The sequence below is a fragment of the Bubalus bubalis genome, chromosome 3 (genome assembly GCF_019923935.1).
Source record: "Bubalus bubalis isolate 160015118507 breed Murrah chromosome 3, NDDB_SH_1, whole genome shotgun sequence".
Lineage (NCBI taxonomy): Eukaryota > Metazoa > Chordata > Mammalia > Artiodactyla > Bovidae > Bubalus > Bubalus bubalis.
In genome coordinates, this window is record NC_059159.1 from 6,347,239 (window position 1) to 6,372,547 (window position 25,309).

At 57.2% G+C, this 25,309-nt stretch overlaps 1 protein-coding gene and 1 long non-coding RNA gene across 11 annotated transcripts; one reads left to right on the forward strand and one right to left on the reverse strand.

The window, feature by feature from the left end:
- Positions 1 to 3,672: 3,672 nt before the first annotated feature.
- GPRC5C (G protein-coupled receptor class C group 5 member C) lies at positions 3,673 to 20,555 on the forward strand. 9 transcript variants are annotated; one of them, XM_025279421.3, is made up of 6 exons: positions 4,942 to 5,317; positions 11,311 to 12,396; positions 15,271 to 15,365; positions 17,470 to 17,619; positions 19,204 to 19,282; positions 19,549 to 19,689. In XM_025279421.3, the coding sequence occupies exons 1-5, from the start codon at positions 5,053 to 5,055 to the stop codon at positions 19,234 to 19,236; spliced, it is 1,629 nt and encodes a 542-aa protein (XP_025135206.3). In that variant the 5' UTR covers positions 4,942 to 5,052; the 3' UTR covers positions 19,237 to 19,282; positions 19,549 to 19,689. The 9 variants fall into 9 exon arrangements, 8 of the variants coding, with proteins under 8 accessions (XP_044794451.1, XP_025135211.1, XP_025135206.3 ...); XR_003107647.3 differs by having other exon boundaries at positions 17,470 to 17,605; XM_044938516.2 differs by lacking the exons at positions 4,942 to 5,317; positions 19,204 to 19,282 and adding an exon at positions 3,673 to 3,986 and having other exon boundaries at positions 17,470 to 17,605; positions 19,549 to 20,555.
- On the reverse strand, positions 14,742 to 17,530 carry LOC112583602. Of its 2 annotated transcripts, none has more exons than XR_003107651.2 (4): positions 17,397 to 17,530; positions 16,406 to 16,667; positions 15,884 to 15,962; positions 14,742 to 15,004 (listed from the first exon to the last, which is right to left on the reverse strand). It is a non-coding gene; the product is annotated as an uncharacterized LOC112583602 (long non-coding RNA). The 2 variants fall into 2 exon arrangements; XR_003107650.2 differs by having other exon boundaries at positions 17,321 to 17,472.
- Positions 20,556 to 25,309: the final 4,754 nt, after the last annotated feature.

Below are 25,309 nucleotides of genomic sequence, written 5' to 3' on the forward strand. Positions count from 1 at the left end.
AGGAACATTGTAGACGTGGTTTTATCTGGATGTGACAGCAAGATGGGGGGGGGGTGGTAGTATCATGCCCCCTTTACAGTAAAGCGGGGCTCAGAGAGGCGAAGTGACTTGTCCACGTCATATAATTGGCAGGTGGCTAGCTGCACCCCACCCTGGGCCTTGTCGGTAGCTTAGACTCATATGGCTCGGAAAGGAAGTATTCCAGTGAATAAAGGTAGTCTCAGTTGGCCAGTGGCCAACAGGAATTTGTGAACCATACTGAGAGGGAGGGATTACAGACACCATCCAGACAACCCATTCATCCAAGATCTCTTGGAACAGCCAGTGGGTAGTATCCTTATGGGCTGTTGCTGTTCAGTCGCCCAGTCGTGTCCGACTCTTTGTGACCCCACGGACTGCAGCACACCTGGCCTCCCTGTCCCTCACCATCTCCCGGAGTTTGCCCAACTTCATGGTCATTGCATTGGGGATGCCATCCAGCCATGTCATCCTCTGATGCCCTCTGCTCCTTCTGCCCTCAAACTTTCCCAGCATCAGGGACTTTTCCAATGAGCTATCTCTTCGCATCAGATGACCAAAATACTAGATATATGGGACCACTTCTCAGAGTGTTATCTCTTGGTGAAGGCGGGTGTCCATAAAGGCTTACATACCTGAAAGTGAATTCATTAGTCACTCAGTTGTGTTGGACTCTCTTTTAAAATTTATTTATTTTCTGTCAGACTCTTTGGACTCCATGGATTGTAGCCCGCCAGGCTCCTCTGTCCATGGAATTCTCCAGACAAGAATCCTGGAGTGGGTTGCCATTTCCTCCTCCAGGGGCTCTTCCCAACGCAGGGATCAAACCCGGGCCTCCTGCCTTGCAGGCAGATTCTTTACCACTGAGTCACCAGGGAAGCTGCTATGGGTTGTTAAATTGGGTAAAGGGTATTTGGGGGCGCCGATGGGCCTGTGGTCGGGGTCTCTGAGGCTATGGCACCTGCCTCAGCGGAACGTCTCTTCTGCTCACTGGCTGTGTCCAGCAGCACCCACGTGGTCTGGCTCCCAGGGCTGGGGTGGAGCTCTCAGGATTTCCACTCCTGAGTTCTGCCCAAGACAGGCCCTCAGGCCCTGGGAACTAAAGCCAAGGGCATCAGGGACCCAGCAGCCTCAGAAGCCCCAGAACGTCTGCCTCCGGGGCCTTGCTTTGTTCTGAACGCAGATCCTGTTCCAGATGAGATGGGGTAGGAAGAACCAGAACAAACCGTTCTCAGAAAACCGCCCGGCGGATCCACCATGATGGCAGGACTGGCTGAGGGCGGGGTTCAGCCGCTGGGTGTCCTGCTGGTTTCCAGACTACCATCAGTGGGTGGTCAGGCACCACCTACCCCAACCTGACCCCTCCCTGTGCCCACAGAGAGTGAGGTAGACTTGCTTCATGGGAGAGGTCTCTGGAGGGTGAAGGGGTTCCCCAAGTTTGGAAGCAGTTGAGACGAATCTGGAATTCACCTGTGTCTCCCTGAAGTCACTTGTCTCCCAATCTCCCTACTACTCCCCCCCACCCATCCCTTTCCCAGACTCCCTAGACTGGCTTTTTTAAAAAATTTATTTTTTGGCCACCCCTCACAGCATGCAGAATCTTATTCCCCTAATCAGGATCAAATCTGCTCTGCCTGCAACAGAAACACGTGGATTCTTAATCACCAGAAGCCCCAGTAGTATATATATTATTTATATAAGACCCCGATGCTGGGAAAGATTGAAGGCAGGAGAAGGGGATGACAGAGGATGAGATGGTTGGATGGCATCACCGACTCGATGGACATGAGTTTGAGCAAGCTCCGGGAGTTGGTGAAGGACAGGGAAGCCTGGCGTGCAGCAGTCCATGGGGTCACAAAGAGTAGTACATGACTGAGGGACTGAACTATTTATATATATATACATATATATAGTATGGTATTTTTGGGGGGGCTCCAAAATCACTGCAGATGGTGACTGCAGCCATGAAATTAAAAGACGCTTACTCCTTGGAAGAAAAGTTATGACCAACCTAGATAGCATATTGAAAAGCAGAAACATTACTTTGCCAACAAAGGTCCATCTAGTCAAGGCTATGGTTTTTCCAGTGGTCATGTATGGATGTGAGAGTTGGACTGTGAAGAAAGCTGAGTGCCGAAGAATTGATGCTTTTGAACTATGGTGTTGGAGAAGACTCTTGAGAGTCCCTTGGACTGCAAGGAGATCCAACCAGTCCATTCTTAAGGAGATCAGCTCTGGGATTTCTTTGGAAGGAATGATGCTAAAGCTGAAACTCCAGTACTTTGGCCACCTCATGCGAAGAGTTGACTCATTGGAAAAGACTGATGCTGGGAGGGATTGGGAGCAGGAAGAGAAGGGGACGACAGAGGATGAGATGGCTGGATGGCATCAGTGACTCAATGGACGTGAGTCTGAGTGAGCTCCGGGAGTTGGTGATGGACAGGGAGGCCTGGAGTGCTGCGATTCATGGGGTCGCAAAGAGTTGGACACAACTGAGTGACTGAACCGAATGGAACCGAAGTATGGTATATATTGGTGTTAATATAATGGTATATGGTATATAATATATATATATACACATATTTGACTGCACCATGTGACATGTGGTATCTTTGTTCCTCCACCAGGGTTGAAATCTGTGCCCCCTGAATATTAAGAGCCAAATCTTAACTACGTAACTGCCAGAGGAGTTCTGAACTGGATTTATTGTTCAGCTGTTAAGTCGTGTTGAACTCTTTGTGACCCCATGGACTGTAGCCAGACTCCTTGGTGCATGGGATTTTCTAGGCAAGAATACTGGAGTGGGTTCCATTTCCTTCTCTGAACTGGCTTTAAACATATGCTAATGAGGGACCCCTCCCAGTAAACGGGTTTTAGCATTGGTTGGTGATGGACAAGGAGGCCTGGCGTGCTGCGATTCATGGGGTCGCAAAGAGTCGGACACGACTGAGCAACTGATCTGATCTGATCTGCCTAGTTAATGAAAACTAGCCAGAGCAAAAGGAGGAGGGAACCACGGAGGATGAGATGGTTAGATAGCATCACCAACTCAATAGACAGGAATCTAAGCAAAGTCCAGGAGATAGTGAAGGACCGACAAGCCTGGTGGGCTACAGCCCACGGGGTCACAGAGTCCAACTGAACAACAACGAAGTCAGAGGTCAGAGTGACTGGTCGGCTTCAGGGAGCTCTGACTTTCAGCTCCCCCTTTCAGGCTGGTCCCCACTGTGTGGCCCTTACAAGCGGCTGCACACCCTCACTGTTGGGGGTCTCTGAAAGATGGCCTGGGAGAGGGAGTTGGGGGAAGGAGACTCAAGTCACAACTCTGCAACCCAAACCCCTCTTCCTCTTCATACTGGAAAGAACTCAAACAATTCAGTGTTCACCCCATTCTCCAGGCCAGCCAGGCGCAGAAAGAGAATGAGTTCTAGAAAACCAGGGTCCCAGCCCAGGCGGCAGGGCAAACCTGGGTTTTATCGCTCCGGCAGCGCTGGTTGTTTCAGGGAGTTTGATTTCTGGTTGTCATAGATTGAGGCAGGCAAACAAACAGCCCGGGAGGTACCTCCCTTCTCCCTGCGCCCTCCCCTATCTTGCTACCCCCTGGCCCGCGACCAGCCGCCTCCCCTTCCCTCCCCGCCCGGCTTCCCGGGCGCTCCGGGGAGAATCCACACGCCCAGCCGCCCGCCCTGCCACCGGCTGGCTCCGACCGCGCTCTGCTGGCGATCCCCCAAGCAACTCGGCGTCAGGAGAACTAGCACCCCGGAGACCCGGCGCCCAGCCTTGCCTCCGCGTCCCCTGGCCCCCGCCAGGCCCAACAACCACTCCCTTCTCGGTGCGCCGTGGCCCCTCTGGGCCTCCCGCGCTTGCCAACTGGGCCCCGCTGCGGCAGCCCACCTCCCGCGCCGCCCGCAGCCCCAGCGGGAAGGTGGCCGAGAAATCTCTTGTTTACTGGGCCGTGGCGATCCCAGGTTGGATTCACTTCCCCATTTCTACAGTTCCTTTCTGCCGATCCCTGACGCCGAAGGGGAAAGGGTGGCCGCCAGCTGATCGGTGGATTGGGAGTCGGGTGGGGTACGGGGAGGGGAGGCGCTCGAACTTTCGGAAAAGTCCCCGGGCGGAGGGAGGGGCAGGACTCCGCGGTCAGGCTGGCGTGTCCCGGAACGCAGAGGCCGCGGGGGCCGGGTGAAACATTGTACCTCGGGGAACTGAGCCGTGAAGGCTAATGGGGACAGGTGGGGACAGGAAACCGGGACGCGGGGAGGGGAGCGCGCGCTAAGGTGGACCGTGTCCGGGACGATCCCAGGACACCCAGGCGCGGGGCAGTCGGACCCAGCGATACTTCTGCCCGCGGTCCCCAGTGGTTCTGGGCCCTGCCCACCGCGCTTAGGGGCGCGCAGGGTGGAGCTCCCACGTACAGTAGGTGACCCAGGTGCGGGGGAAGGATCGCGCGTGCAAGACACTCGGTGTGTGTTGTGTCCACGTGGGCAAGCTCGGATAGGGCAGGGGGCGCAGAAGGCGTGACAAAGACATCGACTTTGCGTCTGAGTGTGCCCTCGCTCTAGTGCGGAGCAGCGAACTGCCCCGCGCGCGTCTCGCGGGAGAGCCAGGACGAAGGTGACAAAGGCTAGGTGTCCGCCCCAGAGAGACGCACCAAGGTGGCCCCCGCGCGTTGCTCGTGTGTGCGCGCGCTGGGACTCGCAGAGACCGAGAGCCCTCCGGCGAACTGTGTGGGGCCGCTCCCCAAGCCGCTTTCCGAAGGAGGGAAAGCCGAGTCCTCCAAGTGTGTGCGCGTGAGTGTGCGCGCGCCCGCGTGCGGGGGCGTGGCAGTAAACAGCAACAACCCACCGGCCAGCTGGGCCAGAAACTCAGATCTCCCTCCGCAGCCGGAAAGGGCGTCTAGTCGGAGCAGGGAGGTGAGTCCGGGATGGGCTGGGGGGAGGGCCGGCCGGGCTTTGTTACCTTGTGAGCGGATTGCCTGCACCTGGAGCCCCTGGGGCGCCCGATAAGCGCCTGAATGGAGGTGATGTCACGGCGATGCAGGCGTCGGCCCACCCTCGCCAAGAGAAAGGAGTCGAGCTCCCGGAGAGGCCAGCGCGACAGCGAGCGCAGGAGCGCAGCCAGCGCCTGGTCCCGCTGAGAGGCAGGCCCTGCGCCCCGATCCCCCGCCGGGGCCCCGCCACCTCAGGCCAGGGTTGGGCCTGGCCCCGCGCCCTGCGCCGAGTCCCTCCCAGCCGCGCTCGCGCCCCGCCTGGAGTTGCCCGAAACGCAGCGCCGGAGCTGGGCCGGCGGCGCGTCCCAGGTAAGGGCTTCAGCCCGCTCGCTCCGCCCTCCCGCCGGCCGCTGGGAAGAGTAGGGTCGGGTCGGGCTGGCGGGGAGTGGGCGAGGGTAGAGGCCCGGGGTTGGGAGAACCGGGGGACGGAGGGCGCCGCTCCGACTCCGCTCGATTGCAGAAACTTTCCAAACCGAGTCGGCTGGGGACTGGGGGGTGCGAGAAGCCCGGCGCCGCGGCTCCGAGTTGGCGGCGAAGGAAAAATGCACCATCGGGGTCTCGAAGGATCGCCCCCTCCGCCCTCGCAGCCTCGCTGCGCGGGTCCGCGGCCAACAGTGACCTGCGGGCCGGCGTCCTCTCCGCTGCCCGCGACCGTGGATCGGGAGGGCAGGTTTCTGGGGCCGGAGGGAACGGGAGAGAGGCTGCAGCCTGCTGTTTCTGCTTCGCCATCCCGGGGAGCGTGGGTGTAGACCCCGGGGCCGGGGAGGACGGGGAGGGGAGCGTTCGGAGTCTTCCTGCGCCAAGTTCGGGATTTCGGTCCGTCGTTAAACTCGCGGCTTTTGGCATCGTGGCTTCTAGAACCTTTCCCTTGGCCCTCCCCTCCCCCACCCAGGGGCTTTCCTGCGCCCTTCCCCGCCGCGGGGGTGGAGTTGCGGCGCTCCTGCCGGGATCCACAGTTTTAAACCCCGCCAAACGCGATCATTTGAAAACTCCACGCTGTCGATCCTAAAACTCTGGGACCGGACTGTGTTGAATTTGGGTTTTGTGCTCCTGGAAGGTCCCTCCCGGAGCCTTTTTGTGTGGCTGGGGGAGGGCGTGCCGCTGGGGGTGGGGCGCATTCCGGAGTGGCTTTCTAGAGCGGACCCTTGGGTTGAGGACTCACGTGGTTCTGAACGCTCAGGCAGTTGGGGGCCAGATGCTCACCCTCGGGTGTGAGGGTATAGGCTGGGATTCCCGGAAGCCCTCTAACTCACCCTCTTCACCCCCCGCAGCTACTTGGGCGCAGAGGTAGCTCCTTACAGGCCTCTCTGACTCCTCCTATTGGTTGGTTTAAACCAGAGCCCCCAGAGCAGAGGACGAAGATGGCAGGACCTAAACTGGGGCGGGGAGGCGGTGGGAGGCTGTCAGCGGGTCCACCCGTCTCTCTCCGTGGGCTGCTGAGTGGTGGCAGAGCAGGAGGAAGGAGGCTGCTCAGTGGCAGTCTGCGCGGGACCTCTGCCTGGCCATGGTACCCTTGACGGTAACCACTGACCGTGGGTCTGTATCTTCCTCTGCCCCCTTGAGCTGGGGGAGACAGACCAGGCCGGCAAGGTCGTGAGAGACTCCGGTGCCTCTTTTCAGGATGTTTCTCAGGCTTGCGTGTGGCTGGCTGCCTCATCCTTGCACAGTGAAGCCCACTCTGGGCTGGCTGGGCCTTGGAGCCCACCACTCTGCGGAGGGAAAGAGGGAGGAGAGGGTTCTGGAACCGGATTGGGCCGACTCAATGGGGGCAGAGATGGGGGCAGAGTGACTGAGCCTGGGGAAAGGCCGATTTCAGAGGTGATTAAAAATATTCGTATAACTGATTCCAGGGAGGTGAAGCAGAAGGGCTCCTTTGTCCTGAAAATAATCTGCAGCGTGATTATGGGCTGCAGCCATGGTCTGGGGGGCACTCATAGGGTGGAAGGAGGTCCCCCTCCTTGGTCCTAGAGAACCTTCGAGCAGAAGCAGTCAGTCTAAAAGGAAGAGGCAGGGCTGGGATGGGGGAGAAATGAGCACCCAGTCTGTTTAGTGAGTGATTTTCCAGTGCCTCCTGTGTTCAGTGCAAGACTAGATGTTTCGGGGGATGCTGAGATAAACACATCTTGCTCACCTGGTAGACCTTAAAGCCAGGTAAAGGAGACACTGCACACACAAAATTCTACCCATCGAGGCTCAGAAGACAGCCTGGAAATGCAGGCTCTAGCAACCCGCAGGGTGGAGAGTCTGGAGACCAAGCTGGTTCGTTTCCTCCAAATCCTTTCCCCCTGGCCACCATCTTCAAAAATGGCATCCCTTGACTGGCCGAATCTGCATTCCTGGATGTTGAAGGACCCTGGGCCAAGCTCTTGAAGTCTCCCACTGGCCTCCAGGGGTCGCTGTCCTAGGTAGTGGACAAGAACCAGGCCCACCTGGCCCGGTTTTCCCACTTGAGCTGGTGTGTGCCTCTCTCCCCACTCACCCACATCGAGGTTCCCATGTTGGTGGGTCCAACAGGCTTAAAGCATAAGATTGGGACCAACAACAAAGTGAGAAGGACACTGGGGTGAGGGCTGTGAAGCGGCTCTGGCCCTGGCCCAAGTTCCTTTGAGGTGCTGGATTCTGGTGGGGTACCAGCAGGTATGGCTCTAAGAGCAAGACAGTCCAAGAAGGATTTACATAGGAGTCCTAGGACTAAATGGGAGCTGGCTTGGTTTTTGGTAATGAAATGGCCCTTAGGAGATTTGAACTTACAGCATGGGCTTAGTATCCTTTCCCCCGAATCCAACCAGGCTTTAGATTTTTTTTTTTTAATCTTTATTTATGTGGCTGTGTCGGGTCTTAGTAGCATGAGGGATCTTCCATTGCGGTGCACAACTCTCCACTTACGGCTCACGGGCTCAGTAGTGGTGACGCCCGAGCACCTGAGGGCAGGCTTAGTTGCTCTGTGGCATGTGGGATCTTAGTTCCCTGACCAGGGATCAGACTTGCATCCTGCATTGCAAGGCGAAGTCTGAACCACTGGCCCACTAGTGAAGTCCCCAGACCTTAGATTTTATTTGGGTAAGAACCTCCATTAGGCCTTACCTTTGGCCTCCGTCTTTAACCAGGGATGAACGTGTCCTCAGCAAATGGATTGCCGATGCTTTTTTGCCAGACTCAGATCTTAAAGCACAACCCTGGTAATGCCTTCTCTGTGCAAAAAAACAGCCTTCAGTGGCCCCCACTGCCTTTAGCGTCATGCCCCAAACTCCTTCCCCGGAGCGTCTCTAATCTGTCGCCAGCCAGCTGCAACCTCCCTTTACAAACTCGGTTCATATGTACATATTGGTGAATTTGGTTAGAAGCTGAAGAAAGTGCTGTTGAGAGGTCTTCTGCACCCTGGATCCTCCTCTGTGTTCCTGTATCACTTTTCTCTCTCCAGAGGTCGATTCTTTTGTGTGTCTCTTTACCTAATTCTTCCTTGGGTGGTTTTCTTATGGATCTATCTTTTCTCTCTTTTCGATTTGAAATAACATTATCGGCAGGGATTGTGTTTGTTCATCTTTGTATTTTCCACTGCGTCTCAGAGAACTACTGGGCTTGGTCCCCGCGAGACGCACAGTGAATCACTGATTTGGAATAATTGTCGTGAACTGCAGCCTGGAGGAGGGAGGTGGGATGAGCAGTTCTCGAAGGTGCACAGATTGCTGGAGGCTACATCTGAGTGACCATTCTCAGGGCTCAGTGCCACAGCTTCACCCCAAGTTCTAGCTGCTTGGCTGTGAAGCAGACGCACCCAAGATGGGCTTGAGCGCTTAGAATCCCTTAGCATGTTATCCATAAATTATCTCCTGGAATGGTTCAATACACCTTATCCATTAGCCCGCTCCGATTCCTTTTTTCTCTTCTTAGTCATTGTAAATAAAGTACAGTGTGTGCCTTATCGATTTACGATTACGCAAAGTCCCCTACCAAAGCTTATTTAAGTCGTGATGTAGGGAAAACAAGCTTTTGCGTTGAAGTCGAGCGAAACTAGCTGCGTTATGGTACCATTTATTTAGGAAAACAATACAGTAAATTCACATAAGATTGTTAATTTATTACAAGTTAATGGTCAGGGTTTGGGGAAAAGCAAACTTTAATTGACAGATGAGGTGGTAGCCAGGAACGCTGAGAGACCTAAAATATTTTCAAAGGCCTTGTAGGATATCTTAAAGGACTTTGAAAGTTGATGATCTTTTTATTATGTTAGTCTCAATTTGTGAGTTTTCTTTTCCCTGACTTAGTAGCAGTGTCCTTCCCCTTATCAGTTACGGAGAGTCAGTTTTCTTTGCCTGTTAGACATTAATTAGCCAGGAATAGTGGAAACATTAAAGGGTTTTGTTGTTGTTTAGTTAATAAGTCATGTCCGACTCCTTTGCGACCCTGTGGACTGTAGCCTGCTAGGCTCCTCTGTCCGTGGGTTTTCCCAGGCGAGAACACTGGAGCAGGTTGCCATTTCCTTTTCCAAAGGCTTGTGGTGTATTAGTTGCCCAGGCATGTCCAATTCTTTGCAACCTTGTGGACTGTAGCCTGCCAGGCTCCTCTGTCCATGGGATTCTCCAGGCAAGAATACTGGAGTGGGTTGCATTCCCTTTTCCAGGGGATCTTCAAGACCCAGGGTTTGAACCCAGGTCTCCTGCATTGCAGGCAGATTCTATACCATCTGAGCCACCAGGAAAACTCCAAAGGAAGGGTTCAGCTCAGTTCAGTCTCTCAGTAGTGTCTGACTCTTTGCAACCCCATGGACTGCAGCACGCCAGGCCTCCCTGTCCATCACCAACTCCTGGAGTTCACGCAAACTCATGTCCATTGAGTCGGTGATGCCATCCAACCATCTCATCCTCTGTCGTCGTCCCCTTCTCCTCCTGCCCCCAATCCAAAGGGTTAGTGGTACACAAATCCACCCTCCACCTTCAAAGCAGAAGAAAGGTAGGGAGGAGGATCATGCCATTCCCCTCCCAGCCACTAGTAGTCACTATAGCCCAGGAAAGCTTGTCCAGGTTGCTGTCCTAGAAATGCCTGGGTCCAAGAGGTAAGAGAGGAAGAGGCAGGCTTACCAACCATTTACTTGACCACAGTGCAAATAAAAGACCACCTTCTTGCCTGCTAGCTACAGGGTCTTGATGTCTTCCATTACAGATTAATTCCTTTGGGTTTTGCTTTGCCCTTGCCTTGTTCTTGCTTTTAAAATGTTAATGCCTCATAGGAGGATTTTTGCGTTAAGTCATTAACACTCTAGCTGGGAAATTTGTTAAATTTTATCCTTGAGACTCTTTAACAACTTGAGCTTCCAAGGAACTTGGATTCCGAAGAGAAGTGTTGAAGAGAAGCGTTGGGACTAAGAGTGGGAAAATGAAGGGCAAAAAGGGTCAGTGGTGACAAGACATCGGGGAAAAATGTTGATACATACAACTTTTCGGTCATCTCTTCACTGTCTGGTAGCAGTTTGTACCTGTTCCTGGTGCTTGTTAAATACTCACTGAACGGATGAATGCGTGGCTGATTCTCTGTGGACTTGGGCATCACAGGGACAGACTGGAGGGCCAAGCGGCTGGCCATCTGAACTCTGGGAGTCCCGGGGCAGAGAGGAGCTGAGTGCTTGGTGAACTTGCTTGTAAACCTCACCCCCATCCTAGCTGCAAGAGCTCAGGGAATATTTGGGTCCAGGTTACGATTGGTGGAGGGAGGTGAAAATTTAGCACAGATTCCTCCTCTTCCATGCCTGGGAAGAGGAATGACAACTGGGCTTCATCTCGTTTATCTCTCTGGTTAGTTGACAAGAGTCCCAGGAGTTCTGTGTTAAGAAGGATTCTGGGAACTTCTTGGCAGTCCAGTGACTAAGATTCTGTGCTCCCCAAGCAGGGAGCCCAGGCTTGATCCCTGGTCCGGGAACTAGATCCCACACGCTGCAATTAAGAGCTCACGTGCCACAAAGAAGATCCAAGACCCCCACGTGCCCCAACTGGTGCAGTCAAATGAATACATACATGAATAAATAAGAATAAAATAAAGTAGGATTCTGGGAACTTGCGTGGTGGTCCAGGGGTGAAGACTCCACACTTCCACTGCAGGGGGCATGAGTTCGATCCTTAGCCAGGGAGCTAAGATTTCACATGGCACTCGGCGTGGCCATAAAAGAGAGAGGGAAAAAGGATTCAGTAGCTCAGAGGGCTAGACCCAAGATGAATGTGCCCTGGTCCAGGATTGGGGGGGAGCAGCACCCTGTGTGTCAGGGTCTGGCCTGAGGGACTGATTTAGCCTTTTCTCCCCTCCATCTCTAGGGACCCAGCTGGAGCCTGGCCTGGCATCCAGGATGGCCATCCACAGAACCGTGCTGATGTGTCTGGGACTGCCTCTCTTGCTGCTCCCAGGGGCCCGGGCCCAGGAGCAGGCCCCACCCGGCTGCAGCCCGGACCTCAACCCCCTCTATTACAACCTGTGTGACCGCTCTGAGGCTTGGGGCATCATCTTGGAAGCCGTGGCGGGGGCAGGCGTCGTCACCACCTTCGTCCTCACCATCATCCTGGTGGCCAGCCTCCCCTTCATGCAGGACACCAAGAAACGGAGCCTGCTGGGGACCCAGGTGTTCTTCCTGCTGGGGACCCTGGGCCTCTTCTGCCTCGTCTTCGCCTGCGTGGTGAAGCCCAGCTTCTCCACCTGTGCCTCCCGGCGCTTCCTCTTCGGGGTCCTGTTCGCCATCTGCTTCTCCTGCCTGGTGGCCCATGTCTTGGCCCTCCACTTCCTGGTCCGGAAGAACCACGGGCCCCGGGGTTGGGTGATCTTCCTCGTGGCCCTGCTGCTGAGCCTCGTGGAGGTGATCATCAACACGGAGTGGCTGATCATCACGCTGGTGCGGGGAGCCGGCATGGAGGGCGATGCTCTGGGCAACGGCAGCGCGGGCTGGGTGGCCGTCTCCCCCTGCGCCATCGCCAACGCGGACTTCGTCATGGCGCTCATCTACGTGATGCTGCTGCTGCTCTGCGCCTTCTCAGGGGCCTGGTCGGCCCTGTGCGGCCGCTTCAAGCGCTGGCGGAAGCATGGGGTCTTCATATTGCTCACCACGACCGCCTCCATTGCCGTCTGGGTGGTGTGGATTGTCATGTACACCTACGGCAACCGGCAGCACAACAGCCCCACATGGGACGACCCCACGCTGGCCATCGCCCTCGCCACCAACGCCTGGGCCTTTGTCCTCTTCTACGTCATCCCAGAGGTCTCCCAGGTGACCAGGTCCAGCCCGGAGCAGAGCTACCAGGGGGATCTGTACCCCACCCGAGGCGTGGGCTACGAGACCATTCTGAAAGAGCAAAAGGGCCAGAGCATGTTTGTGGAAAACAAGGCGTTTTCCATGGACGAGCCAGCCTCAGGTGGGTCATGGGACACTCTCCTCGGGTCCCCTCTTGGTGGTGGCTTAGTTGCTTAGTCGTATTCGACTCTTGTGACCTTATGGACTGTAGCCCACCAGGCTCCTCTGTCCGTGGGATTTCCCAGGCAAGAATATGGGAGTGGGTTGCCATTTCCTTCTCCAGGAAGGTCCCCTTTATTTAAAAAAAAAGTTTTTTTTGAAACTTTTTATTTTATATTGGGGGATATTCGATTAAGTGTTGTGATATTAATGGTTTCAGGGGAACAGCAAAGGGACTCAACCATGCCTATACACGAATCTAATTTTTTTTAAATTGTTTTAATTATTAATATTTAGCCACGCCATGTGGCTTGTGGGATCTTAGCTCCCCAACCAGGGACTGAACCCCAGGGCGTGGTAGTGAAAGCACCAAGTCCTAACCCCTGGGCCGCCGGGGAATCCCTGCCAGGTCTTCTTTTATTCCGGGTGACTTATTGCAGGACCAGGGACTAGTCTCCCGAGCAAAATGGGAGGTGCCTGAGAATATCCAGAGTTCTCTGCCATCAAGTTCCGAGACTCCATTTTTAAAAAGATTTTTTTCTCTATACTCATGCAATTCATTAGTGTATTTTCATTGTAAAATCTGACACATTAGGGATAAAATTACCCTCCACTCTCCCCCTAATTCTACCCTGTTCCTTCCTCTTCTGTCCACAGAACTGATCCCTGTGGACTGATAGTTTCCCACTAGGTGCCTCAGTTTCCTCATCTGTAAAATGGGGATAATAGTGCCTCCTGTTTCATAGGATTCAGTTAATGCATCTTTTTTTTTTTTTTGAGCCATGCTTCATGGCATGGGAGATCTTAGTTCCCCAACCAGGCATTGAACCCATGCCCCGTGCAGTGAAAACACAAAGTTCTAACCACTGGAACTCCAGGGAATTCCCCAATTACTGCATCTGCCTGGCCCTTGGAAAATAATCCGGAAGTATTAGCTATCGGCTCTGTATTAGCTCTATCAACTCTGTATTACTATTATTTTTCTGTCATTATTATCTCTCCAGAGCTTGTTCTTCTATTACATACATATCCATAGTCTTAACTTCCTTTAAAAGCTTTTTCAGTTAAAAATGTTCCCTTTTTCATGAAAGTGTGTGTACCACATGCTGACCTAAGTAGCACCCACTATTCAATATCCAGCTTGTCCCCAAGCTCCAGCCCCAGCTCTTTGTTAATGGGATGGGGTTCTCTGCAACCAGCACTCGGGGTGCCAGGCAGGAACAAAGCCTCGGGTTTTGGAGTTAAGGGCACCCCGGAGGTGGAAGTGGCAGGAAGTGGGGGAGAGAAGCCCCCTCAGCCTGCGGCCAGGCCCACCTTGGGAGCTCCTGGGAGGCAGGAGCGGGTGGCCATTCTCTGAGAGACGTGTCTGGACACGCTCCCAGCTCCCTAAGGAAGGAGCCTTCTGCAGTTCCTCGTCAGGACCACTAGCGTTTACAGAGCATGAACCAAGTACCAGGGCCTGAGCCTTTCCAGACTTGCTCTACAGCCTGCATCTCGTATGCTCTCTTAGCCGGCTGGCTGCAGCCCCTTCATCCGCCGTGACCCGGAAAGCCTGGACTCTGACCCTGGCCTGTGCTGATCGAGGCTTTTGGGGGCTTAAGACTTGACCTGCCTGATTGTGGAGCACAGACCAGCTCTGGGGCTTCTGCCAGGGGTCAGAGGCCAGGGAGGTTGCAGAGTCAGAGCTCGCGGCCTTTTCTCTGTAAGCTGAGGTCCCCGTGATCCCAGCTTTGGGGAAAGGCTCAATCCTCCTCCTGCCAAGTGCTGATCTTTGACCTGCCCCCCGGGGTGGCCCTGGCACACGCACAGCCTGGGGCCACTTGGGGAACGGGGCAGGGGGTGGTGGGTGAGCCTCACAGACGAGTGTTGGGAGGAGCCTCGGCTGCCCCCACCTTGGCTTCCACCCGCTGCCTGTTTGTCAGGCCCAGGCGTTCTCAGCCTTTGTCCTCAAGGCAAACACTTCTGGGGCTGTGAGAGGTTTTTTTCCTTTTATTTTTTTCTAAATGGAAAAATCAATTGAGTGAGCCCGGCACTTAGGAGGCCCTATAGAATTGTGGTCCCTCTGAGCCTTGGGGCCATCAGCCGGCCAGAGACCGGCGTCCGCTGCCCCGGCCCCCAGGGCTCAGCCCGCTCCCCGGACCCCACAAATGGTCAGCAGTTCTCCACAGCCCCAGCGCCCAGCAGGGCAGGACAGGTCGGGAAATCGACAGCCCCAAAGACACAGGGGAGTGTTCCTGAAGCTGAAAATAGTTCTGGAAACTTGCCAAGGGGCCACAGGGTTGGCTGAGCCTTCAGTACCCTGGGGGGTTGAGGGGGGCAGGTAGTGACTCTGGGTCCTGGGCGGTCAGCACCCAGCTCTGCCCCATGGAGACTCTCGGGCGGTGGGCTCCCTGCTGTATTTACCCCGGCGCCTGGCAGCTGGCCCGCAGCGGGAGAGGCCAGAGCTGGAGGCTGGCCATCTTGGAAGGCCGCCGAAGGTCCCTGTGCCCGTCTTGGCCTCTGGCCCCGGAGGGCGGACGGGGATGTGAAGGTTGCTGACGGAGCATTTTTTGGTAGGAAGGGGTCTTGCGCTGCAGGAAAACCCGAGGGGAAGGCAAACATCATGCTCTCCGTGCCTCCAAACAAAGGGATGCTGGGCTCCAGTGTGGGGGGGCCCCAACACCTACAGCCTCACCCCCAGGGCTGGCCCAGCCCCCCCCGTCCCTCTCCCTGCTCCCTGGAGAGCCTCCCTTGAGAGCAGGAAAGGGAGCTGAGAGCCCAGCTGGAGAGCCTCCCTTGAGAGCAGGAAAGGGAGCTGCGAGCCCAGCCCTGGAACAGCACCTATGTCTCCTTACAGCTAAGAGACCGGTGTCGCCATACAGTGGGTACAACGGGCAGCTGCTGACCAGTATGTACCAGCCCACCGAGATGACCCTGATGCACAAAGCCCCGGTGAGTGGGGTCCCCGGGTCCCCGTGACCCTGCTGGAGCCGGGGGCCCAGTGCCGGCAGGGTGGGTGGAGGCGGTAGGGAGAAGGCTGACTCTGCGTCCGATGGGTCAGCCTTGGGGAACCCAGGGCCCACAGTGCCGTTTTCCTGGGAGTGACAATCCCTGCGGCAGGGCAGGCCCTGCCTGCCCGTGTCATCAGGGTATCACACAACCCCCTGAGGCCAGATGCTCAGAACGGTCTCTCTCTCTGCTGTGGGAGCCGCCAGCTGTCCCCCACGCAGGGACAACGGGGCCGCAGCCAGGTATGTGCATTCCTGGTGGACAGAGGCGCACAGGGCAGGTCTGGGTAGATCCTGACTCCGCAACCACAGCTGTCCCAGGAGGGGCCCCAGCTCCCCTCCCCCTGCCAGCAGGCAGCCACTCTCAGCTTCACACCTCCCCTGGGTTCTGGAAACCAGATGCTCCCTTAGCCAAGGGAGGGGGGTGGGAACAGGAAGCTGGAGGGTTAGAGTCTTACTCACTCCATTTGTGTTCCTCCTCCCGGCCGCCTGGCAGTCAGTCACTGTGCGGAGAGGTCGGTGACCCCACCTTGGCAGGAGGCTGGGAACAGGAAGCAGGGAGGTCAGTGGGGTGGCGTTCTCATCCTCTCCCCGCCTGGAGCCCCGGGGGCTGGGTGAAGCCAGTGCACCCCACACTTCCAGTCCTGGGCTCTCCCCGGGCCTGAACCTGTGGCCTGCGAGAGCGGGCCGTGGCCAGGAGCTGGGAGGGCAGAGGAATCTCAGAAGGGTGGGAGCAGGGTTTGCCAGCCCCCAGCCGCCCAGGGTCCCCTGCCTGGCCACCCCACTGTACCCGTGTGCATTGAGCACCACTCCTTCAGGAAGACTCCGGACAAATAGATATTTTATCTAGAAGCGGCTCCAAAACAGTGGTCCCTCGACCCCCACCACTCCCATCACCTGTGTGTGTGCTCAGTTGGGTCCCACTCTTTGCAACCCAATGAACTATAACCCACCAGGCTCCTTTGTACGTCACCTGGAACTTACTAAAAATACAAGGGCCGGTGGTGTGATGGAGTTGATGATTAGCATCGCTTCGATGATGTCACCTTGATTACGTGGAGTTATCCAAGTCACAGTGGGAGTGACGGTGGAAATCTGCTGGCATCACAGATCAGGGTCATTGAATAGTCACCAGCCCGCCTTGGGGTGCGGCTCACTAGGTGTGGTTGTGGCTCAGCAGTCCAGGTGTTTGTGATGCACAGCTAGGCTTGAGAACCGAGAACCGAGGGTCTTGATGTTCCAGGAGCTACAAGGGGTGGGGGAGGGCAGATAGTAAAGGGGTGGGAGGACCCCCCCCCCCCCACCCTCCTGCCCCCAGGTTCGAGTATGTGGAAGAGCTTCCGCCCCCACCCCGAACTACAGGGCTTTGGTCACGGCTCTGCCTGGGGATGCGGCTGGTGGGGCTCACATTCCCAGGGTGGGCCCTGGGACCAACGCCTCAGCCTCGCCTACCCAGGAACAGAACCACCGCAGCTCTGACCAGGATCCAGGCAACGAATTTGGATTTTTAAGTCTCCAAAACTTAAAACTTGCCAGCCCCAAACCATCCGGGTTTTAAGTCTCTAAATTAGACTGCTAAACATGTGACAGAAGACTGTCCTGGGCCCTGCACACCAGCTGTGATGCTGTGGGGGATGTGGCCTCATTGGTGGGGCTCTGGAAAGACCCCCAGAGGAAGGGAGCCTGGGAGCAGAGCCGGTGGTCATAGGAGCTCAGCCTGGCCAACCGTCTAGGGAGTGGGATGGGGCTTGAGAGGAGGAACCTCCCCCTGAGCGAAGCCCCCGGACCATTGGAGGCGACCAGAGCCTCATTTCCACGCCCAGAGGCGTGGGGCGGCCCTCTGCCGGGTGAGATAAGGGGCTAGAGGTCAGAGGGCAGCCCCTTCGGCTCCAGACTTACAGTCACCATCCGAGGCCCTGCTCGGGGTGGGGGCGGGCGGTGATGGGGAGGGGCGGGGGAGCTGGCAGGCACGGACCCGCAGGAAACGGACTGTTTGCACATCCGCCCCGGCGGAACCCGGCTGTGAGACCGCCTGTTCTTCCTTCCAGTCCGATGGAGCCTACGACGTCATCCTCCCGCGGGCCACCGCCAACAGCCAGGTGACGGGCAGTGCCAATTCCACCCTGCGGGCCGAGGACATCTACGCGGCCCAGGGCCGCCAGGAGGCCACACTGCCCAAGGAAGGCAAGAACTCTCAGGTGTTTAGAAACCCTTACGTGTGGGACTGAGCCGGCCCCCGGAAGAGGCGGGCAAATTGGAGGACCTGGCCCCTGGAGAGGGTCTTCCCCCCGCAGGGAGCCGCGCTCTCCGCAGCCCCTTCCCTCTTCGCTGGCCCAGGGCGGGGGCGTGGGCCTCAGCCGGGAGACCCTCCCCGTCTGCCAGTGTTCGGATGGGCGTCCCGGTGCCCCTGCCCGCTCCTCAGTGTTTGCGGAGTCCAGGAGCCAGCTCTAGCTTCCTGCCAGGGTCACCTCCAGTGGCCACGCTCCAGCCAAATAGTGTTCTTGGCGTGGCGGCCAGCCAGCACCTACGTTCTCTGGAGTCTTCAGAGAGATTCCTGCAACCTCGGGAGACGTCGCAGGCGCTTCTGTCCTGGGCCTTGTTCCTCTGTGAGGAGCACGGATGCCTAATAAACACGTTTCTGCTTTATTAACCCTTCCTCTGGGAGTGTCATGTCTGATCTGAGCTCTCGGTCTCGGATGATCCGCCCCTCTGCCCTGGCCTGTGGGTGTCTCCTCTTTCTCTTCCCTCTGAGTCCAGGTCCCAGGAAGGCCACTGCTGAGCTCTCCTTCTGTGTGGTGAAGGAGCCGACGCTTCCCTCCAGGGAATGGGTCTTCAGCTGAGCCTGGGTCCGTGTCCTGTGTGATCAGGATGGCTCTCAGGGCCTGGCTCCCGTCTCGGGTCTCATCTGACATCTGGGCTTGTCTGAAACCGGGCCTCTTCCTCCGGGACCCCATCTACTGGATGGGGGGCAGGGAAGGCGGGCCCAGCAGCAGGCGGTTCTGTGCAGTGTATGTGTAGGGGAAGGCTTCAGCCCCTTTGTGGAAAGTGGTGAGGATCTGTCAGGGGATACTGCTCCATCTCAGTTCACTCGGCGTGTGTGTGCTGGGGAGTGACTCAGAGAGGACCAGCCCTTGTTTACGAAAGTGGAGGGGGCGGGCCAGGTTCTGGTTGGTTTCACTCCTGGGCGGGAATTTAAATCCCTATTTGCTCAGTCCTTTATAGTAAAGCCTGTCCACAGCAGCACGTTTTAATCCTTGGAGCAGACCCTGAGAGATGGGTAGGACAGTACTTCCCCTTTTCCAGAGTCAAATCCCAGAGCCAGACCATTTTAGGGTTAGACAGGGTCTTGGGCCTGAGTGATCAATGTAGCTCCCCGCCCCCTCCCCCTGACAGGTAAGCAGACTGGCCCAGAGAGACCACAGAGCCTCTAGAAGCAGCCACGCTTTCAGCTCTCAAGCTCTCAAGCGGGTCCCAGTGGCCTGGGTTCAGACAAGCAACCTTGCTCTGACTCTTGGACACCAGTTCAAGGCGTTGCAAGGGGTCTGCTAAGTGAGCCCCTCCTGGGCTTGGGACTATTTCTCCCCAACTCCCCAGAAGCTACTTTCTGACACCAACTATAGGGGGAAAAACGTTTCTGTTAGAAGGGGGAGAAAGGTTTCCAGAAGAAAAAATAGATCGGACTTCTCCGATGTCAGATGACACCATTCCCCCTCAGGATGCGCTTCTGTTGCTCTTGTTCTTTCTTTAGTTGTTCAAACACGTGTTCTTTCTGGTCACTTTAGGCTCAGTCCCCGCAAAATAACACAAGATGGTAGACGTCCTCTTCCGTGGACCACACGGCGTTCAGATGTCCTCTTTCCTGTATGTCCAGGCTGGGCAGGGCCTTTCTATTGGCGCTGGGAGGGCCCTGAGGTCACCCATCTGGAGCAGTGGAGTCGGGGGCTGTGTGAAACTCTGAGGATGTGGCTGGGGCTCAGGGTACCCCCTCCCCACCCCCACCCCTATTCCTGCCCGGCCCAGCCTCTCCTGGTCCCCGAGGGACTTGAGACTGCAGGAGCAGTCTGCAGACAGCCAGCCTGCCTCTGGATACCTCCCCCCACACACAGCTCCTGCGTCCCCCTCTACAGCTCTCCAGATGACCATCCTGCAGGGCCAACCTTCAGTGTCCGTCCCGCTCTGCTCCAAGGTGAAGCCAAACCATGGCGAAGCTGGCCATAGTCCTTCTCACCAGGACCTCCTGCCACCGCCTGGCCCGTGGAAGGCCACTGAGCTGGGCACAGCTCCCTCAAGGCCTCGACAGACTGTGCCTCTCTGAATGGCCTCCGGGCCCCTCAGCATCACCACCCCACACTTTCGTGAACTGGGTCTGTTCGAGACACGAGGTGGGAGTGGGGCTGCATTCTCAGGGATGAATGGAGAGTCCTGGGCCTCTCCCAGGACAGACTTGTGGGACTTGGGACAGTCACTTAGATAAGTGACATCCGTGACCGAAGATTGTGCCACTTCCTGATGGCAGATGGCGGGGTGTCTACCTCACCTTGGGCACCTGGAAGGGCTGGTGCTGCCATCCTCATCTACGACTTGCTCCATCGGGGCCTGACAGCCACCAAGGGGAGCGGGAGCATCCTTGGGACCTGAAAGGCTGGCACCGACAACAAGGATGCGCACACAGCTTCAGACTCGGGGGAAGGAGATCTCTGTCGTGTCGTCTCCGTGGTTTCTCCAGCCCTTGGGTACTGCCGCTGGCTCATCCAAGGAGCCCACGCCAGGTGTACCTGTGGAGCTCACCTCTCTGTGGAGATGGAGGGTGAGCCCGGGGCAGGTGCTGACTCCGAGGGCAATTCCACAGCCCCCTGGTGCCACCCTCCCATCCCTAGCATCTCTGCTTCTGTCACTGGGGTATTTCTCCAGGGCTAAGTTGAGTGAACAGACCCTGCAGACAGTAGGTCTGTACCCTATGTGTGACAACCCCCTCGCCATCCACTGATTCTTGTACTGGGCTGCCCGGTTCCAGGAAGGGAGTATAACTTACTCTGATGAAAAGGAAGAGGGGAGCTCTGTGCACCTGACTCCCCACGATCTGGGTTAGTGGCCCCAAAACCTCGCCGTGAATAAAGGCTCTGTCTTGCATTTCAAGCTGATAGTCTCGTGTGTGAATTCTGGCCGCGCCAAGCGGCCACGGGGAGCCGCCGGCAGTGAATGTGGGTTTGTTCAGAGTCTGAGTCCCCTGGGGGCTTGTGGTGGGTGAGGCTCGAGCAGGGATGGGCTCCTGACTGATGCAAACCTGCCCGGATGTGAGAATACCCCGTGGCCCTGCTTCTTCCAGTCTTGGGCCGGGTGATCCAGCTGCATCACACACAAACCTCAAATGGAAAAAACCAGCATAGGCCCGAACTGGGTGCAGGGGATACCTATGTAAATTGCACACCCATCTCTGTCAAACCGTGTGGGGCAGTTATGGCTTCATCACTGTTCAGGATTAAATGAACTTATTCTCCGTTTGGGGACCGAACCCAGGTCTCCCACATTGCAGGCGGATTCTTTACCAGCTGAGCCACCAGGGAAGCCCAATACTGCACAATCCCTGTGTGTTCATTAAGAATTTTTCTGGGACTTCCCTGGCAGTCCAGTGGTTAGAACTCTGTGCTCCCATTGCAGGGGGCGTGGGTTTGAACCTGGTCAGGGAACTAGGATCCCACATGCCTCGAGGCGGGCCAAAAAAAAAATAATTTTTTCTGGAATTTGTTAATATTTTGAATTTGACTCCTTGCCTTCTAGACTAACAAAGACTGCTTGATTCTAACTGAATTTTTTTCTTGGTTGGGGATTTATTCTAAGGAGAGACCAGGCCTCCCAAACCAGCCAGACCCAAGATCACTGCCTCCCCGCTCTCCCCTTCTCCCCCTGAACACAACAGGCAAGGCCTGGTGATGCAACGATGGGCCAAGAGAGGGCACCCACCTTTGTCTTAATTCCTGCTACTGCTTGGTGAGCTGCGGGGAGGGGGCATCACTGGGTGAAATTCTGGGCTTGTGGAAAAATGAGCTGGAGCCAGGGACAAGAAAAACCTCCCCTGAGTCAGGAGGACCTGCCAGGCACAACCGTCCACATTCAGTTTACACACGTGGTCCCCGAACTCGTTCAGGGCTCCTCACGGTTTCTGTACGATCAAGGCACAGGTTAAGTGATTCGCCCATGGTCACGCGGCCAGGAAGGGTCCATCGGCCCTCCAATCCGTTCTCACCCAGCCTAGCGCTCCAGCCCCAGGGGGACCGTGATGCTCAGCCACAGATGAGAGTGACCAGACTTTGTTTCCGGCCTGCCGTCTGCACTCTGGCCCTCCCGGAAGCTGCAGGCCCCGCTCACAGCAGTGCATGAATTATTTAGCACCTGCATCAGCCCGGTAATGCTCTGACCTCATCCTCCCCAGGCTCAGGGCGGGGCTCTGACCTTGGTCTCCTTGAGGGAAGGCAGATGAAGCGCAGAGGCTGAGGCGGTGGGTCCCTCTGGGATGTGGGTGACAGACAGGGGCATCAGTACCCTCTGGGAAGGGGTGGGGGCCAGGGGCCAGTTGCTCACTTGTAGCAGGAGACGACTGCAGAGGAGAGAAGCGTCCCAGGAATCAGACGGCCATGGGCTCAGATCTGGGATCTCGCTCACTAACTGTGTGACGCTGGGCAGCTCTCCTGACCCTCCCTCGGTCTCCTCATCTGTAAAATGGAAGTGTAACACTCTGCATCCATATTTAGTATTGAGTTCCTCAAGGTCATTCAGTGGAAGTCATGGCCATATACGCTGCTCTAGTGTTCCCTGCCCAGACAGGCGGCTCTCTAGGCCAGTTTTTACCATCTTCTACCCTTAGGAGGTGGCACATATTTCCTCTGCTGTCTCTCATGGGCGCCCAGTGGGTGGAACAGCAGGCTGCTGAGAGTGGAGAGGGCCAGACCCGGGCAGGGCTCTGATGGCAGGGGTTGGCTACCACAGTGTTAAGAGGGTCCCCTGGGCACAGGAAGTCAAGAAATCAGGTTGAAAAACTAGGACTGAACAGCTTTCAGTCCGTAAGCAAATTCTTATTAAGCTCCTGGGGACCTCAAAGGAAAGATCTGGTCCCTGCCCGCTGGGGACTCTCAGCCTCACTCCTCTGTCCCCAGGTCAGACCCATGGGCTGGAGTGGGCTCGGTGATGGTGGTTCCATCCTGGCTCCATGCTGGCATTAGGCAGAGAGATTAGACCTCCACCAAGCAGCCCCCTCCTGCCAGCCCCCCAAGTCAGCACCTCTGCTGTCAACGAGGCTCCTCCTGGGGTGGGACGGGTTCTTACTAGCTTCCCGACCCCGGGCAGCTCGCCTGACCCTGCTTGGTTCACCTCATTTGTAAAATAGACCCTGAGCCTCCAGCTCTGTCTAAGCCCTGGCTGAGGGGACGCCAGCTGTTGAATAAGAGGACCGGGAAACCACAACACTGCCCTGAAGGTGAGCCCTGGGGCCCCGACTCAAGTCCGGAAACTGAAACTGAAGTCGCTCAGTCGTATTCGATTGTTTGTGACCCTATGGACTGCAGCCCCCAGGCTCCTCAGTCCATGGGGATTCTCCAGGCAAGAACACTGGAGTGGGTTGCCATGCCCTCCTCTAGGGTAACTTCCCGATGTAGGGATCAAACCCTGGTCTCCCGCATTGCAGGCAGCAGCTTTACCGTCCGAGCCACCAGGGTAGCCCTCAAGGTCTGGAGGACTGTTCAGATTCAGGGCCACCACTGCCTGGCCGTGCCTGGAGCGGAGGCCCTGGGTGCAGGAAGCGGGGGGCGCTGTTGGAGGGTGCCCCTGGAATTCCACCCGGCTCTCTGCCCCCTTGCCCCGCCTTTCCTGCCCTGCCCCCCTGGGGGAGGTGTTGGGGGGCGCTGGGAGGCGGGCTCCCGATTCCGAATTCCTAAGACGCCCCGCTGTCTCCCACGCACCTGGGGCGGCGGGCGGAGGGGGTGGGGACGAGCCTCGAGCGTGCCTACGTCACTCTCCGTGCGGGCCCGCCCCCCACCCCCAGCCAACCCGGGGCGCCTCCGGTTCCCCACCCCAGCCCCACCCCGACACCTCCGCAACGCGATCGCCGCGGCTGGGGCAGCAGGCCCGGACCCGCTGTCTCCACCGGTGTCGTCGGCAGGGCGGACGGCCTGCCCGTCTGGGGCCGGCGGGTCCTGCCCCTTCTCTGCCTTCAGGGCCCGGCCCGGCCAAGATCCGGGCGTTCCACTCGGCCTCCCCTCTGGGGACCTTTTCTCCGTCCCCTCCCTGGCTGCGAGCCCATCACCCAGCCCGGCATCTGGAGATACAGTGTTCATGCCTGTGTCTTTGGGCCCAGCGCGACGCGGGGGCTTGTTCCTTAGAGAAGTCGCCTTCCTGGGCTCAGGAAGCTCGGACGGGTGGGTGTGATGAGGCCCGGGGAGCCTCGCCTCGCACCCGCCTTGCCTTTGGGGCAGGATTTCTCAGACTGCCAGGCCAGATCATTCTCCGCGGTGGAGGCCCTGCTATCCAGGGAGGACTCGGGCGCATCACTGGCCTCCACGTCTAGATACCCGCCTCTCCACCCCCATCCCCAACCCCTCCCCCACCCCCCCCCACCCCACCCCCCACCTCCACTAATGTCTCCAGACATTGCCCAGTGTCCCCTGGAGGCAGACTCCTGGGTTGAGAGCCGCTTCTCTGGGGTGCTTCAGTGGGCATCCAGCCAGGCTCCTGAGCCCTGGCTTTGAAGCTGGGGGTCTTCTCCCCCGCGCCCGCCCCCTCCCCCCGCCCCCCAAGTCCAGGACTCTGACTTTGCTGGGCTTCCCCTCCCCCAGCTGGTTTACAGGTGCTTCAGGCCAGCCTGGGGACCGTGACCCTCAGCTGACAGCATTCAGGCAGCATGTGACCAGCCAGCTCCTCTTGCTGTGGGAGCCCTTCTCCTCTCCTCCCCTGAGAGGGTGCTGAGCAGAAGGCCCTGGGACCCGGGGTGTGGGAGACCCAGATGTTTTCCAGTCATTAGCAGTCAGTGTAGTCTGGGCACCAGGAGACTTACAGGACAGGTCCATCCACCGGGCAGCTTCCGGCTCACAGATAGGAGCTGGGGAGGGGGCTTGGGGGGCTGAGCCCGGGCTGTCGGGAGGGGGCATCCCTGTCAGCAGGGGCTTTGCTATGGACCCCAGTCTTTGGGGTCAACCAGACGTGGCTGGGCTCAGCTTCTGTTCCCCTTCCACATGCGTGCATGTGTGTACTCAGTTGCTCAGTCGTGTCTGACTCTTGGCGACCTGGCGCCCACCAGGCTCCTCTGTCCATGGAATTTTCCAGGCAGGTACACTGAAACCAGTTGCCATTTCCTCCTCCAGGGGATCTTCCCCACCCAGGGATCAAACCCGTACCTCCTGAGTTGACAGGTGGGTTCTTTACCACTGTGCCACCTGGGGAGCCCCTCTCTCCACAGGCAAAAAATCGGGCAACCTCTTATGCACACCTGTGCACACACACACACACACACACACATGGAGGTAGAGGGTAGGGGAAAGCGGTTTTCAGGGGACAAAAAGTGACTCGGTCCCAGCTGGAGGAGACTCTGTTGGGCTCCTTAAGCAGGCCCGTTTGGGGCTGGTCGGCACAAAGGAAGGACAGGGAAGGGTGGGGACAGTGCTCCTGGCCCGTCCACCCCTTTCCCCCCCACCCCTGGCCACATGCAAAGTAGAATTTTCAAAAGGTTCCAGCCCCGGCCTGGAGAGGGGAGTTTTACTGGGCCCTGGGCCTCCCTGGTGGCTCATCTGGTAAAGAATCGGCCTGCAATGTGGGAGACTTCTCTCTAGTATAGGCTACCCTCTCCAGTGTTCTGGCCTGGAGAATTCCATGGACTTCTCCGTGGGGTTGCAAAGAGTCGGA

What these genes read in the sequence shown, in the direction of transcription:
- GPRC5C (XM_025279419.3), top strand. Translation starts at nt 5,053, where the DNA reads ATGCAGGCGTCGGCCCACCCTCGCCAAGAGAAAGGAGTCGAGCTCCCG. An exon ending in CCCTGATGCACAAAGCCCCG is followed by an intron (nt 15,366 to 17,469) that starts GTGAGTGGGGTC and finishes TCTTCCTTCCAG; the next exon opens with TCCGATGGAGCCTACGACGT. An exon ending in GGCCACACTGCCCAAGGAAG is followed by an intron (nt 17,606 to 19,548) that starts GCAAGAACTCTC and finishes CCCCCTCTACAG; the next exon opens with CTCTCCAGATGACCATCCTG.